Raw genomic sequence first — 16,716 nt, forward strand, 5'->3', positions numbered from 1 at the left:
CTGCTCATGGCTATATTAAAGCCTGCACTCATCCCGGCTCCGGGCAGCGGGATTTTGGCTCCTCCGACACCCCCAGGCTCTGGAACAGAGCAGGGAATGGGTTCGAGCTGAGAGAGGGGAGGTTGAGATGGGAAATCAGAGGCGAGTTATCCCTGTGAGGGTGCCGGGACACTGGGATGGGTGATGGAGAAGCTGCCCCATCCCTGGCAGTGTTCAAGGCCAGGTTGGACACAGGGGCTTGGAGCAAGCTGCTCTAGTGGAAGGTGTCCCTGCCCGTGGCAGGGGTTGGAACTGGAGGAGCTTTAATTTCCCATCATCCCATGCCGTGATCCCATGGGTTGTTCTGTGCCTGTTCCCAGGGCGGGCTTGTGCTTGTCCCCTCTCAGCACCTCCTGGCACGGCTCATGGAGGGTATTTATAACCCCCCACCAGTGCCAGCGTGGTGACGGGGCTGATCCGAGCAAGGATTTATCCACGTGGATCCCAGGAGGAGCCAAGGGCCTGGCTCTGGGTTCAGGCTTTGTCACACAGGCGTCATGGGAAGAAGCCACAGCTTCTCTGGGCACCCTGTGCCAGCGCCTCAGCACCCTCACAGGGAAGAGCTTCTGCCTAAGAGCTCATCTCAGTCTCCCCTCTGGCAGGTTAAAGCCATTCCCCTTGGCCTGTCCCTACAGGCCCTTGTCCAAAGCCCCTCTCCAGCTTTCCTGCAGCCCCTTTAGGCACCGGAGCTGCTCTAAGGTCTCCCCTTCAGGAGCCTTATTCCCAAATAAACCAGGAATGAGCCACTGGAGTGTGTTTGGGCAGTCTTATATGTTGGTTTCTTGTTGGGGTGAACTGAGGCAGTTTAATCCCAGTGATGGGAATGCAACCGCATGGACAACTCATCCATACAACCAAGGGATGGTTGACGTGGTGGCACCCCCTTTGCTCACTGTGTTCTTTGGGACTGAGGTGGTTTAGGGGCAGTGTTTGCTCCATAGACATCGGGAATGAATCAGGTTTGACTTTGGGGATTGAGTGAGGGGCTCAGCGCGCTGGGGCAGCAGCACAAGAGGGACATGGAGCTGCTGGAGCGAGGCCAGAGGAGGCCATGGAGATGCTGTGAGGGCTGGAGCAGCTCTGCTCTGGAGCCAGGCTGAGAGAGCTGGGCTGGGTCAGCCCGCAGGAGGCTCCTGGTCCCTCTCCATCATGGATTCACCTCCAGAGATGTTTCTCTAGGGGTTCACAAAGATTTTGAGCTGAAACCAGCACCTGAGCCAGGTCCATGGATTGGTGCTGGGGGGGTGGGGGTGGTGATGGATACGCCAATGGGATGATGGAATTCCCTCTGCTTTGTCCAGGCACCAAGGTCAATGCGTCCAAACCCTCTGCTGCCCAGAGCAGAGGTGAACACGGTGACAAATGAAAAGCCAGTTAATCAGTAACATGTGCTCTTGATTCCATGGTTCTGGAAGAGTCCAATGTGTGATCAGTCCTTGGAAAACCAGGATTCTTATACAGAATGGATCTTGGGATGGTTTGGGTTGGGAGGGACCTTAAAGCTCCTCCAGCTCTAGCTTCTGCCACAAGCAGGGACACCTTCCACCAGAGCAGCTTGCTCCAAGCCCCTGTGTCCAACCTGGCCTTGAGCAGTGCCAGGGATGGGGCAGCTTCTCCATCATCCCATTCCCCTGTCCCAGGCACCCTCACAGGGTAACTCCTCCCTATATCCAATCTAAACCAGTTTTAACCCATTATCTTCTGATCCCATACCAGGTTCACCACATACCATTAACCCCCAGTGTGGAACAGGGATGTATCCTTACACATCCCATTATCTCCTTGAGATCTTCCGCTATCCAGAGATACCAAAGGAGGATGAAGCGTTGAGTGCTTTAAGGAACTTCCACACTGGCCCTTTGAGCCCATGACCTAATGGTTGGGATGGGATTTAATGTGTCAGCTTGATCCTGGTGGGAATTATCTCAGCGTCCTGCACTATCTGGTATGAGGATCTGCCAGGGATGGTGCGGATCAGCTCCCTCCAGAGAAACTAGCTCTTCTGGGATCATTCCTCTGCCCTAATTTAGGCATTTGCTGCGGGATGAGATGAATCATGCCCTGGAAAGTGCCTATTTCTTCCCAGTGACTCCAAGAGGAGCCAGTGCTGATGTGGACACACGCGTCTCATCGCCTGAACCGCATCCAACGGGATTAAGGCTTGACCTCATCCACGCTGATATTTGGACTGGGAGCCGGGATGTGTCATGGAGTGAAATGGTGATGTGATGCTGCTGGGGGGATGTGCTAGACTGAGACATTCCCTCCTGATGGGGTCACGCAGCAGTGATGGGGCTGTGGCTCCCGGCTCCCGGCATTGGATCCCTGCGCACTCTCCTGAGCTATTTTTGGGATCGATGCAGTCACCACACGCTCGTGATGGGCTCCATGCCATGGACCTGCGCTCTGGGAATGACATGGAGCAGGGCCAGGGAACAGGCTGAAGGCAGACACAAAACATCAGGGAATGGTTTGGGTTGGAAGTGACACCTTCCACTAGAGCAAGTTGCTCCAAGCCCCGTCCAGCCTGGCCTTGAACACTGCCAGGGATGGGACAGCACAGATCCACATTGAACAGGGTTTTAGGGCAGGTACACAGTCAAACTGACCCTGAATTCCAGGGCTTTTCCCAAATAAAACAAAAGAAAGTGCTGGGGTTGAGTTTGTGTTCGGTTCCATCAGGGAAGGGGCTTTGGAGAGGAATGGGGATAGGGAGGGACACGGGAGAGGCAGGAGGATGAAGGAGGTAGTAGGTTCCATGGGTCTGGAGGCGTCTCTGGGCAGGGAATGGGATACAAAGGAGAGCATCCCCATTCCCTAGAGATTCCAAGAGGCAGCCCAGAGTCTGTTGCTTCTATTGCTATGGGACATGGAATGGGATACATACATGCTAGAGACAGAACAGACACAAAGCAGCGTGAGGTGACTCAACTCTATACACAGGATGGGAGAAAACTGCCTCAACCTGCACCAAGGGAGGTTTTAGACTGGAGATTATGGAACATTTCCTCATGGAATGGGAAGTGAAGCACTGGGACAGGCTGTGGTGGGGTCACCACCACTTCAGGGTCTTTAGGGCAGGGATGCGGTGCTTATGGCTACGGTTTGGTGATGGGCTGGTCAGTGTTAATGCCTGGACCCCACAGCCTCCATCGCCATCCACCCGCACAACGTGGCGCCTCACCCCCTTTCCCGCCACCGCAGTCCGCGCCCCCGCGCCAACTTTCCCGCGGCGCATGCGCGGTGAGGAGCGCGCCAGAGCTGTGGGCGTGGCCGCCTGCCGGCGCGCGGGTGAGGACGTGGCGCTTTCCAGCCAATCAACGTCCGCGGGCGGAATAGAGGATGGACAGCTGAACCCACCAATGAGAACGCGGATCGTAGCCGCGGGAGAGGCGGAGCGGCGTTCTGATTGGTCATCGCGCGGTGTCGGGGGGTTCCGTGCGGCGTGGCGCGGCGCCTGCTTCCGGTCGGCGGGAGCGGCTGAGGCAGAGCGGGCGGCGGCGGCTCCGGTCACGGTGAGGGCTGGGCCGGGCGGCGGGAGCGGAGCGGAGCGGAGCGGGGCCGGGGAGGGCGGGACGCGGCCCTCGGAGGGAAGGCAGCGGCCGGGGCCGCTCTGCGGGGCCGCTGTGTGCGAGCGGTGCCGCGGGACCGGCCGCGCTGGGCCTCGGAGCGCCGCCGGGGCTGGTCGCTATGGGAACAAGGCGGGGGGGGGCATCGCTGTGTGACCCCCGCACCCCATTTCCAGTGTTGTTCCCATAGGGACTGGGGGCAGAGCAGCCGGCTGCTCCCTCCCGCGGGTCCCTGCAGCATCCCGGGGGAACGACGGGGTCCGTCCTCATCTTGGAACCCCGGCCCAGGTGCCTGATCCCGGTGTCCCCATCCAGCACCGGGATAACGGGCTGCAGAGGGGGTGTGGGGGGCTCGTCCCCCGCCGTCCATCATCCTCAGTGTGACCAACCGGGGCCCGGCCTGTTCCTCTGTGAGCGGTTGTTTTGGGGTGCAAATGGGGTTTCCCCCCTCTCCCTGTTATATTTTAGCGCCTGATAAGCCCCATGGGTGGAGATAAGGCCTCAGTCGGTGCCGCTGGTGACACCACACGCTGCTGATAGCTTATCAAAGGGACTTCCGAAGGAGCTGTGACCGGTGCAGGGCTCTGTGTACCCCCCACCGTGTCTCCCATTGCATCCCCCTGGCCGTTCGGTGCTGTGGCTGGTTGTAACGGGCGCTGCAGAGGTGACCTGGGTTTACCTGGCAGCCCAGACCCTTTCCAAGCCAAAAGAGGGGCTAATTCCCATATTCCAGCCAGTTAGCAGGTGGTCCAGGTTTACCTGGCAGCCCAGACCCTTTCCAAGCCAAAACAGATGCTTGGAATTCCCCAGTTCAGCCCATTGTCTGGTGAGCCAGGTTTACCTGACAGCCTGAACCTCTTCCAAGCCAAACTAGCTTCTAATTGCCAAATTTCAGCCTAATTCTCTCCTCTGTAGGGCTTTATTCCATGAGGTTAGCTGGGCTTCCAGGTTTGGATCCAGGCTTCCAAAGGGGTTTTCACCTGTGAATCCACTTGGAATATCACATCAACCCCAAGCCCAGCATGGAATCCCATTTTCTCCAGCAGCATCTCAGCCAAACCAGCCACAGTCCCCAGTTCCTCGGGAGACCCTGCTCCAAGGGAACACTTCCCACTGCTAATTGCTGCTTCCCACTTCCCTGTGGTTTGCTGCCAAGACCCTTTTATCTGGGAACAGGGGGAAGCGTTGCCACCATATCCCTGGTTTGTGGTTTGCTTCCCTGTGGAGTAACATGTAACACCCCTCAAAGCCTCATTGCTTCCTAAACCACAGAGCTCCAAGGAAAATTTGGGATCTTGGGACTCAATCCCATTGGTGGAGCAGCACAACTGTGAACTGATGATGCATAATGGGCTGATCTGTGGGGGTTTCATCATTCCAAGCACTAAACCTGCATCTTCCACCTGCAGAGATGAGGCTCCTGCCTCCCAGCGCCTGGCACCAGGCCAGGATGTGGCTCTGAGGTCAGGTTGTCCCTTTCAGCAATCTCCAGGCTGCTCCGTGTGGACATTGGAGATAGAAATCAGGCTCTTTCCAGTATTCCAGGTCAGCCCACGCTCCAGGCCGGGCTGCTCTTGGGACGAGCAGGAGGTTTCAGCACTGGGATGTGCTCAGAGCGAGCCAGAGCCTGGGCTGTGTGTAAATACAGATCTGGTGGCATTCCCGAGGTCATGGCCATGCTGAATTGCATCAGAGGTGGATGGGAATTGTGGGTTTTCCATGTGGATTGAGCTTGGATCGCAAAGAGGGTTGTTCCTCATCCCCTTTCCTTTCCAGTCCTTCCAAGCCCCATCCAACCAGGCCTTGGACCCTGCCAGGGATGGGGCAGCCACAGCTTCTCTGTGTCCCACCACCCTAATAGTGAAGATCTTCTCCCTGCTGTCCCATTTAAAGCCATTCACTGTGTCCTGTCCCTACATCCAATGTCATAATTCCCCCTCTGGTTGGCTCCACATATCCTTCCTCATTCTCTTCTTAGCTCTCCACCCTCATCCCATCCCTCTCCCCTCAGCATCCTCACGTTGCTGGATGCCGTCGTGGCAATGAGATTCCTCTTGCTTTTGGGTTCTCCTCCTGGTTTCCAGCTTTCCCAACAGGAAACCTGGCAATGCTCCAGCCTCCTCAGCATTTGGCTTCTCTCCTTCAGTGCCTCAGCCTGTGCAGATAAATGCATCTGGATAAATCCCTGGGGATTCAGTGGACTCCTCCACCTCATCCCAAGCACAGATTAATGGGAATGACTTAAATAAAAGGAATTCCTTTGCCCTCACACCGAGAGTAACCCCTCGTGGCAGGAAACTCCTTTTATTCCATTAGAAACACTTCCCCCCCCTCTCCTGCTTCTCCTTTCTGACCTCTGTGAGTGATTTGAGCTGCATGGACACTTAAACTTCTCATTTCCACCGGGGAAAATATCAATTTAGGCAGTTTTGGGGCAGGATCACACCAATGGAATTCTATGTGGAGAATGAGGTGGGATGGGGCACTTCAGAGGGGTTCCATGGGCACCAGGAAGCTCTGAGACCTGTGTTATCTGTAACCAGGCACCAGTAATCTGGATTAATTCATCATTTTCCCCACATAACTGGATTAATTTTATTGTTCTGAGCATATAATATGGATTATTTTATCACTTTGCCTGGATAACCTGGATTCATTCATCACTGTGTCCACATAACTGGATCAATTCACTGTTCTTCCCAGTTAACCTGTGTTAATTCATCACTTTGCCCACATAACCTTAATGAATTCATCACTTTGGCTGGGTAACCTGGATTCATTCAGTGTTTTTTCCTACATAAGCTGTGTTAGCTCATCACTTTCCCTGGATAATCTGTCCTAACATATCACTTTACCTGGATAATCCCCATTAATTCCTCACTTTGTCCCCATAACCTGACTTAAATAAGCATTTTGCCCAGGTTTCCTCTATTAAATAATCCTTTTCCCATATAATCTGTACATAAATTTACCTGGTAAATCTGTAGGAATTTTGCCCACATGCCCTGGATTAATCCATCATTCTGCCTGGATAACCTGGATTCGTCATTTTGCTGGGATAATCAATATTAATGAATCATTTTGCTCCCATAATCTGGATCTATTCATCATTTCTTCCTAGGTAATCCATAATAATTCCTCATTCTGCTTGCATAAACTGAACTAATTCATCACTTTGCCTGGATAACCTGGATTAATGATTTTTCCCATAGAGTCTCCATTAATCCATCATTTTTTCCCAGATAATCACTGATTTATCACTTTGTCTGGATAATCCATATTAATCATGATTTTGCCTGGATAATCCATATCAATCCATCACTATGCCCACATAACCTGGATTAACTCATTTTACCTGGATAATTATGGACTAATTCCTTTTTTATTTCCCATATAAACTGGATGAAGTCATCATTTTCCCACATAACCCAGATTAATCCATCATTTTCCTGACATATCCCACAGTAACGCCTCACTTTGCGTGCAAAACCTGGATGAACTCTACTTTTCCCACTCATCCTGCACCAACCCCTCATCTCTGCCCATTCTGATGCCAGAATCCCTCCTTTATCCTCCCTTAGTGACCTTCTGGATCTTCCCTGTCCCGCAGGTGCCTCGGAGCCACCATGAGCATCCCTCAGCTCCTGCTGTGCCTGTCTCTGTCCATGCTCTGCATCTCCTCCAAGCCCACGGAGAAGAAGGACCGAGTCCACCACGAGCCCCAGCTCAGCGACAAGGTCCATGACGATGCCCAGAGCTTCGACTATGACCATGATGCCTTCCTGGGCGCTGATGAGGCCAAGACCTTCGACCAGCTCACGCCGGAGGAGAGCAAGGAGAGGCTGGGGTAAGGCCACGTTGGGAAGGAACCGATCCAGCATGGATCACCTGGGCCATGACCCTCACCTTGGCCTTCACCTCTGTCTTTTGCACCTTGAGCTGTCTCAGGTAGACCCATGAAAGCATCATTTTAGCATGCAGGGTGCTGAGTTCTCCACTGGAGATGTTGGGCTTGGCCTTCAAGGTCAATTTGAGTCATCCCAACCATTCCCACTTGCTCCTAAGCCCCCAAACCTTAGGAATTCCATGTGATATGAAGCGTCCCCCACTTTGCCGTACTCCACATGACCTCACAGGGCTCCAGTTACCACTGGAAGGCCCATGGGATTCCTGTATGTTGTTATTCCCACTTGGGAAGCAGCTGGAGAGCCACAAGTCAGGGAAGACAGGCAATCCCTTGAAAACTGACTTCTCCTCCAGTGTTTTTTCCCCCCTTCCCACCTGCAGCCATCAGCAGCGGGGGTTATTGGAGACTCCCAGCTCCAGCCCTGGCAAATCCCTGGATCCAGAGCACTACAACCTCCTCCTTTGTGCTCCCGACAGCAGCTGCTCTCCCAGTTGTTCCCAATGGCTTTAGGAAAGCTTAAACCTTTGGAAAAGGCTTGGCTTTGTGGTGGGATGTTCCTCACCATGTCAGGCTGAAGGTCTTGGTTTGTCACCATCCAAACTGCCTGTTAACCCTCCAGTTTTGCCTGGTTTCCCTCTGTTTTCCCTATTTTTTTCCCCACGGTTTGGCTTGTAAGTGGCCTTAGAGCTCATCTAATTCCAGCCCTGGATTTGCCAGGCAAAACCTGAGCGTTCCCATGTGCTTTAACATCCATATGGACCGTCCAGGCTGCTGGCTCATGATAAAGGTGAGGCAAAGCCAATGCCACCTCCTATAAAAGAGGCTTTTCTAGAGGCTGGAATGGGAATTTCCCCCCTACCCTGAGGCTCTAAACTGGGAAAACCCCTTTGGATCTGTCCATATCAGCCACGAAACTTCAAAATTGACAATCCAGGTGTTTTTTTACAAGGAAAACAGCTTGGAAAGAAGCTCTCCCTCCCCCTAAAAGCCGGAGCGGATGCAAAAGGGCAACATGTTGCTCTGGGATATAGGGATACACTGGGAATTCCCCCCCTCCCCGGATTGTTTTCCTGACCCCGAGGCTGTGTTCACTGCTCCACGCTTTGTAATTCCATTGTTCTGCTGAGTTATCTCCTGGAACAAGCTGGCAGCTGGGAGCGGGGCTGCCTCAGACTTTCCACTTGGAATGTTTTGATGGCGCCGTGGCTTTAAGGCTGTGGGAAGGACCTGGTTTTCCAGGCTCCTTTCACTGTGGCTCTTTTCCCTGTTTCGTGAGGTCATCGGGATTTCAGAACAGCGTTCCCCTGCTCTGGTTGTTCCTTAAAAGCTTCAGGATCAAGGCAACGCTCTGGGAATGCTCTGAGTTTCTCAGTGATAGCACAGAGCACACGAATCCTCTTCCTTCCTTCCAGCTGCCTGCCCTGCAGAGCAGCTGCTGCCACCCCCTCCCTCCGTGACCAAAGTGCTAGAGTACGGGATTATTTTGCCTAAAACTCATGGATTTGGTGGCTCTTGCCCTGGGAAACCGGCCTGGGAACTTCGGGCTTGGGCACGAAGCCGCTAGACCAGCTCGAAGGCTGGTTCTGCTCCAATGTAGCCTTGTCCCGGTGCCCAGCAGCCCCTTAGGTTGCAGCTGGGGGCTGTGTTCCATCATTCCTGGCCAGAATTCCCACAAAAAGTGGGTTCATGTGGTATCTGCCCCTGTCCCAGCCTCCTGGTGTAGCCTCTGCTCTGTCACCTCCTGCTGCTGCAACCACTGCGCGCTTTGGTATCACAGAAACCACAATGGCTCTGATTTAACACCGAGAAGCAGCTGGGGGAAATTCCCCAGGGAGTCCAGTCCTCAGAGCCCATTGTGGGATAATCCAGAGAAGGATGATGCCCACCAGTCAGGAATAATGTGTATTAAAGTGGTTCTGGCATCCAAAACACGGTGCATGGTCATCAAACGGGTTAAATTGTGGTCATCAAACTGGTTAAATGGAGTATAAAGACGCTTCTCTAAGCAATGGTTTTATCCCAGTTCTCCACCTTTTGGGAATGCCCTTTGGGCCATCTGTGGGCTTTGCTTTCTGTGATAAGAACACTTTGGAGCTCTCATCTCTGGGCCTCAGCACCCAGCACTGTGATGTGTTGTGCTGGCTCCGCACCCTGCAAACCCCACGGCTGCTCCTAGGAGTAAACCATGAGGAATGGTGAGGCTGAAGCAGACCCTCTCCCCCCTCCTGGCCCGTGTGCATCTGCCTATGGATCCACATTCCTCCCTCACAGCTGCTGCTATAAATAACAGCGGCCCCGTGCCAGCGGCTCCGGTTTCTGCCTCAGGATAAACGGGTGGGATTGGACCTGGATGTGTCCCACCAGTGCCCTGGGAGGGTGTGCTCAGCCCCAGAGACAGCCTTTGTGTTCCTTCCCAGTTTAGACTCGCAGAATGGTTTTGGGTTGGAAGGGACCTTAAAGCTCCTTCAGCTCCACCCCCTGCCACAGGCAGGGACACCTTCCACTAGAGCAGCTTGCTCCAAGCCCCTGTGTCCAACCTGGCCTTGAACACTGCCAGGGATGGGGCAGCCACAGCTTCTCTGGGCACCCTGTGCCAGCACCTCAGCACCCTCACAGGGAAGAGCTTCTGCCTAAGAGCTCATCTCAGTCTCCCCTCTGGCAGGTTAAAGCCATTCCCCTTGGCCTGTCCCTACAGGCCCTTGTCCAAGCCCCTCTCCAGCTTTCCTGCAGCCCCTTTAGGCACTGGAGCTGCTCTCAGGTCTCCCCTTCAGGAGCCTTCTCTTCTCCAGGCTGACCCAGCCCAGCTCTCTCAGCCTGGCTCCAGAGCAGAGCTGCTCCAGCCCTCGCAGCATCTCCGTGGCCTCCTCTGCACTCGCTCCAACAGCTCCACGTCCCTCTTGTGCTGCTGCCCCAGAGCTGGATCAGGACTGCAGGGGGGCTCTCCCCAGAGCGCAACAGAGGGGCAGGATCCCCTCCCTGAGCTGCTGCTCATGCTCTGGGGGGTGCAGCACATGATGGATTCTGTTGAGCTTCTCATGCACTAACACCCCGAAGTGTAAACAGATTCATTTCCCAAGGTCTAAGGAGCAAACATTCCTCCCTAAAACACCTCATTCCCAAAGAGCACAACCCCTGATGTGCTCAGCAGTGAGCAAAGGAGGTTCAACCACCTCAGCCACTCCTTACTTGTACAGACAAGTTCTCCATGTGGTCATGGGGATGAACCACCTTGGCCTGTCCGTATAGACCCAACCCCTTCATTTCCTTTAACTTGTGCTGGATTTTTCTCTGCGTTCCCCACAGAAAGATTGTAAGTAAGATAGATGAAGACAAGGACGGGTTTGTAACGGTGGAGGAGCTCAAAGCCTGGATTAAGTTTGCCCAAAAACGGTGGATCTACGAGGACGTAGAGCGGCAGTGGAAGGGGCACGACCTCAATGAGGACGGCCTTATTTCATGGGAGGAGTATAAAAATGCCACCTACGGCTACATCTTAGGTAGGTTCCTACTCATGGGATACAACCTGTATGGAGCCGGCGCTTGAAACTTGCTGTTTTGTTTTTGTAGAGTGATTGTAGCTAAAATAGACACGGATAAGGATGGGTTTGTGACCGAGGGGGAGCTCAAAGCCTGGATTAAGAAGGCCCAGAAGAAATACGTGTATGACAGTGTGGAACGGCAGTGGCAGGAGTTTGACATGAACCAAGATGGATTTATCTCCTGGGATGAGTACAGGAACGTGACGTATGGCACGTACCTCGGTAAGGGACGAGGTGGCCCCGGCTGGTGGTGGGCTCGAATCAATAAAGCAGAGGTATGAGGAGCTCCAGCCTCCCCCCTCCCAAAACTCCAAATTGACCTTCTGGTGGCATTAATCAAAGGGAAAACTAAAGATGGGGGAGAAACCATCCCCTGAGTGAAGTTGGGCATCAGCACGTGGCTTTAACTCTGCTTTATTGATGTGCTTCACTATGGAATGGAGCTCAACGCTCAGTTGGGGGCAAGGCCCTTGTGGAGTGCTTCTTGGCATGGAATTATGTAATCAGAGAATGGTTTGTGTTGGAAGGGACCTTAAAACTCCTCCATTTCCAACCCCCTGCCACAGGCAGGGACACCTTCCACTAGAGCAGGTTGCTCTAAGCCCCTGTGTCCAACCTGGCCTTGAACACTGCCAGGGATGGGGCAGCTGGAGTTCAAACCATTCCGTGTCCCACCACCCTCATAGTGAAGAACTCCCTCAGATCCCATCTAAATTCCACCTTCTTCCTTCTGAATTTCAAGCTCCTGGTGGCATTTAGCCCCTGCAGAGAGACACCAACTAACCCCTGGCTGTAGAAGCCTCTTTCTGGGTGTCTCCACCTAAATCGTTGGAAGATCTTTAGCAAAGAGTCTTCTCCTTGTGCACATCTCCCTCCTTCCCCTTATCAAGGGGATATCCCCCTATCCCCCTTATCCACAGAGCTTGTAGGTTTTGCCACCCAAGTCAGGTCAGGAGCCCCCATGAGGACTTAAACCACCCCAAGGAGTGAAGTAAGAAGAAGCTCTTCGGGGGTTAAGACATGAGGAAGCTCTCCCAGCTCCTCTGCCAGTTGTTCCTGCCTCTTGGAACGCTGACATATATGGTGTGATGAGCTCCAGCTTGAGAGCATGAGATAAGGTTTTCATTGACTAAATATTGCCAAAGATGGTCAAATGCTCTGCAGGACCTATGGAGGCTCTTGCCTCATCCATCATCCTTGTTTCTAGGCTCCTTTGGAAGGAACTGGGGGGAAAGTTGAGGTTTGGCTGGAGAAATGAGCCCCCCAAAACCCCACCAGGTCTCACTGAGCTCCTCAGGGCTGGGACAGCTTCTCTTATCCATTAGTTGGGTGTTGAGAAGGTCTGGCCTATCTCCTCCTCTAAATCCAGGCTTCAAGCAGGAGGAAAGGTCCTAGGATGGTTTGATTGTGCTTTTTGGGGTCCATGCAGTGGGTTTTATGAGCTGGGGGTGTACAGTCCTTCATAAACCCCACCTTAATGGGTTAAACCCCCTTAGTGAGGAGAGCCTCGATGAGGAAACCAGTTCTTAAGCTTCAATAGCAAGAGAGGGGAGTGCCTCAGGGCACTCAGGTGCCACCAAGGCCTGGTGTCTGCTGCCAAGTGCCCTTGGCACATGCTCATCAAGCTGCTCCCACGTATTTTACCCATATGGAACACTGGGAGCATCCCAATCTCCCCATTCTCCTGCCTAATGCCACGCTTCCACGCTCCTTGTATCAGCTGGAATCGCTTTTCCACCTCTCCTCTCTGCTGGAGCAGAGCACAAAGCTCTCCCCTCCCTGCTCCCCTCTCCACCCAGAGCAGCGTTGGAAATGCCTCTGGAAATACCTCGGGAGAGTTGAGAGGCGGCCAAGAGGCCTCTGATCCCGGCCTGGAGTGAGCACATCCCAATCCCGGCGCGTGGGAGCCGAGGCACCTCCCTCTCTGCTGCTCTGCTGAGGGTTGCAGGAATGCCGGCCTTTTGTCATCCTGGAGCAATGCTTTTGGGTGGATTTGGGATGGTTTTAGTCACCCGTTGTCGGGATGAAGCAGCTCAGAGCAAGTTGGTGCCAGGTTTCAATCCATTCCCAAGCATCCAAAGATAAAATGTGATGCTGAAGTGAAAAGAGTCCCAAAGCTGCATCTGGGAGTGAAACTCCCTTTAAAACTTCCTGAAAATAGGAACTCTAATAATAATAACACATATTTTTTCCCTCTTTCAGCCCCCCCCAGGCTCTCACTGCTGGCTGCTAAACCCCAAATATCCCTGTTTCTCCTATAAAACTGGAGCTTGTGGAATTGCTCCAGAGTCATTCCCTGGCTCTCAATCCCTCCACCTGCCCTGGAAGACATTTCCCTTGTGCCACCAGGGTCAGAGAGACTAAAATTCCAAGTATTTGGGGGCAGCTTAAGCCCCAAATCCAGTTAAACCAGCATCTTGCTCGCTTCTCAGTTAAAGCTCAATCCAATCCTATGGTTTTCCTTTGCTTTTGGGGTGAAACCTCGGGAATACAATAGGAAACATGAGGTTTAATTGTGCTTTAGAGCAGCTGAATCCCCCCTTTTGTACTGGATGAAAACAGGGAAGGGACTGAGCCTGATCTTAGTCCAGGCCTTGGCTCTTGCTTAACTTCACCTTCGGCTCCAGCCTCTTCCATCCCTCTTTTCCCTATAGGCTTCCCAAACAAAGCTGCTGCCGGTATCCTGCTGTCGCTGTGGCTATATCGGGTGTCCATATGTGCCCAGCTATTCCTGCTGTGGGTGATGGATCCCGGGCTTTGGAGCAATATCCCCTTACACATTCTGCTCCAGAAATAGCCCGGGCTGAGCCGCCGGGCCCGTGACAGCCAAAATAACCCCCCCCCACCCTGCCATGGCTCCCTGGGTCCAGCAGAGATCTGGGAATGCTGCTCCCGGCAGCTCCTGCTGGGGCTGGTGCAGGAGGGATGTGGTAGCTGCTGGCAGATAAAAGTGAGGCTGCTGTGGACAGGGGTTAGGAGGGTGGGGTTGGGTTGAGGGGGTTGAGGTGGGGATGTTGGGGTTGGAACTGAGTGGAGGATGTTGAGGATGTTGGGGTTGGGTTGAGGTTGAGTTGGAGATGTTGGGGTTGAGGTTGGGGTTCAGAGGAGGACATTGAGGATGCTGGGGTTGGGTTGAGAAGTGTGAGCTGGAGATGTTGGGTTTGAGTTGTGGATGTTGGGGTTGGGGTTAGGCTGAGAAGGTTGGGTTGGAGATGTTGAGGCTGCGGCTCAGTGGAGGACATTGAGGATATTGGGGTTGAGGTTGAATTGAGGATGTTGGAGTTAGGTTGAGAAGGTTGAGTTGGAGATGTTGGGGTTGGGGTTGGATTGAGAAGGTTGACGATGCTGAGGTTGGGGCTCAGTGGAGGACATTGAGGATATTGAGGTTGAGTTGAGGATGTTAAGATAGCGTTGAGGATGTTGGGGTTGGGTTGAGAAGGTTAAGTTGGAGATACTGGGATTGAGGTTGGGGTTGGGTTGAGGCAGTTGAGGATGTTGAGTTTGGGGTTCAGTGGAGGACATTGAGACATCGGGATTGAGTTGAGGTTGAGGGAGTTGAATTGAGGAGCTTGAGGTTGCGTTGAAGAGGTTGAGGTTGGGTTGAGGAGCATTGAGGATGTTGAAGTTGCATTGAGGAGCCTCACGTCACGCTGCTGATATTGTGTTGTGCTTCTCATGCCCATGAGCCACCTCCCCCTGCCCAAGCTGACCCCTGGCTCCTTTCTTCCCCTCAGATGACCCGGACCCTGACGATGGCTTCAACTACAAGCAGATGATGGTGCGGGATGAGCGGCGCTTCAAGCTGGCCGACAAGGATGGGGACCTGACGGCCACCAAGGAAGAGTTCACGGCCTTCCTGCACCCCGAGGAGTACGACTACATGAAGGACATTGTTGTGCAGGTGGGTGGCCTCGTCCTGCTGGTACTGAGCAAGCAGATGGAGAAGGTTGGGTGGGCACCAGGAGCTGGCCTGTGGTAAGATCCTGGATACTGGGGGGTTTTGGACATCCTGTGGCTGGATCAGTGCTGGGAAAGGAGGGGGATTCCATGGGACCCACCATCCTCTCCTTGCAGGAAACCATGGAGGACATAGACAAGAATGGAGATGGTTTCATTGACCTGGAGGAGTACATAGGTGAGATATCACTGTTGTCCCTTCTTTGCTTCATCCAGCCTGAAATTTGCTGCTGGAATGTGCTGTCCCATCCCTTCCCCCCTTGGAATTTTATCTCTCTTGACCTCCTGACTTTAGACCTTGCTTTGACCTCATGGTGGGATTCCTGTGTTATATCCTGGTACTGGGGGCTCAGGGTGGGAAAAGCAGCTCCCAGATCCCAGAGGGGTGGCTATATCTGCCCAAAACTTGGGATTTATCCGTGGTGCGGGGCTGCTAACTCCAAAATACATCAGGAGAAATGCTGCTTTCCTTTCCATGTGGGTTTGGAGAGGGATTTAGGGATATAAAGTGAATACTTGAAGGTGGAAGGGGGCATCTTGTCAACGTGTCCATCAACAGAGGCATCTCAGCGGTGGTTCTTCCCTTGGGAAGAGGTGTTGGGATGGTGTCCAAGCAGATAATTGTGTCCTATAGGTGACATGTACAGCCACGACGGTGATGCCGACGAACCCGAGTGGGTGAAAACGGAGCGGGAGCAGTTTGTGGAATTCCGGGATAAGAACCACGACGGCAGGATGGACAAAGAGGAAACCAAAGACTGGATCCTCCCTTCCGATTACGACCACGCCGAGGCGGAAGCGCGGCACCTTGTCTACGAATCCGACCAGAACAAGGTGGGAATGGCACCGTGGTGTGAGGAGGACGCTTGGGTGTCCCACCAGGGTTGTGCTGAGCATCCATGGAGGGGTTGAGTTGGGTTTGGTAGACCAAAAGAAGGGAGAACCATGGGAAAATGGGATGCGATGGAGGGCTGAGGATGGGAATATCCCTCTTTCCCTGCAGGATGGCAAATTGACCAAGGAGGAGATCGTGGAGAAGTACGACCTGTTTGTGGGGAGCCAGGCCACGGACTTCGGGGAGGCCTTGGTGAGACACGACGAGTTCTGAGCCTGGAGCCATTCCCACGTAATTTATTGCTTCCAATTCCTGGGATTGATGGTCAGAAACATTTGGGGGCTCCCGAGCCCGGTGGGGTCAGGCACTGAGGTGCAATGTCGCCAACGAAACCCTCTCTTCCCGTCCTCTTTCCATCTCCTCCTTCCTTCCCGAAGGGATGGGGAGATGCCGTTGGGAGACCCAACGCTTCTTAACGGCGCTTTTGGGGTTCAGTTGGGGGTTTTTGGGGGGTGTTTTTTTTAGATTGACTCATTCTCTGGTGGTTTGAGCCACGTTGTCTGGGTTTTATACTAGGAGGGTTCCGTGTGACGTGAAGGAACTTCTCCTCCTCCTCCTCCTCCTCCTCCTCCTCCTCCCAAGAAGCCACCTCCTGGCTTCCCCTTCACCCACCCTCGCTCTTGGCCTTTCCTCCTTGGGGTGGACTCCAACAAATTCAACCAATCAAGATCCAAGTAATTGACTTTACTAAGCCCAAAATCCATTGAACCTGATGGAAACCCAGCACTAAACCAGAGCTGGAGTAGAGCCAGGATTGGGATGGACCCAGCTTGGCCAACCCAACCGCTCTTGTCTTGCTGGAAGAGCTGG

General features: G+C 53.5%; 1 protein-coding gene across 2 annotated transcripts; it reads left to right on the plus strand.

The window, feature by feature from the left end:
* Positions 1 to 3,486: 3,486 nt before the first annotated feature.
* CALU (calumenin) lies at positions 3,487 to 16,466 on the plus strand. Of its 2 annotated transcripts, XM_057425474.1 has the most exons (7): positions 3,487 to 3,554; positions 7,219 to 7,455; positions 10,819 to 11,012; positions 14,789 to 14,955; positions 15,129 to 15,189; positions 15,646 to 15,845; positions 16,015 to 16,466. In XM_057425474.1, the coding sequence occupies exons 2-7, from the start codon at positions 7,235 to 7,237 to the stop codon at positions 16,117 to 16,119; spliced, it is 948 nt and encodes a 315-aa protein (XP_057281457.1). In that variant the 5' UTR covers positions 3,487 to 3,554; positions 7,219 to 7,234; the 3' UTR covers positions 16,120 to 16,466. The 2 variants fall into 2 exon arrangements, with proteins under 2 accessions (XP_057281457.1, XP_057281456.1); XM_057425473.1 differs by lacking the exons at positions 3,487 to 3,554; positions 10,819 to 11,012 and adding an exon at positions 11,083 to 11,276.
* The last annotated feature ends 250 nt before the right edge of the window (positions 16,467 to 16,716 follow it).

This window comes from Pezoporus wallicus, unplaced genomic scaffold (assembly GCF_028554395.1).
Source record: "Pezoporus wallicus isolate ANWC-B61680 ecotype Strahan unplaced genomic scaffold, APGP_CSIRO_Pwel_v1 contig_4722, whole genome shotgun sequence".
In the NCBI taxonomy this organism is placed as follows: Eukaryota; Metazoa; Chordata; class Aves; order Psittaciformes; family Psittacidae; genus Pezoporus; species Pezoporus wallicus.

Bases quoted from the DNA above. Each gene is read 5' to 3' on its own strand.
- CALU (XM_057425474.1), top strand. From the start codon at position 7,235: ATGAGCATCCCTCAGCTCCTGCTGTGCCTGTCTCTGTCCATGCTCTGC. The intron at 15,190-15,645 runs GTGAGATATCAC...TGTGTCCTATAG, and splicing joins TGACCTGGAGGAGTACATAG to GTGACATGTACAGCCACGAC. The intron at 15,846-16,014 runs GTGGGAATGGCA...CTTTCCCTGCAG, and splicing joins ACGAATCCGACCAGAACAAG to GATGGCAAATTGACCAAGGA.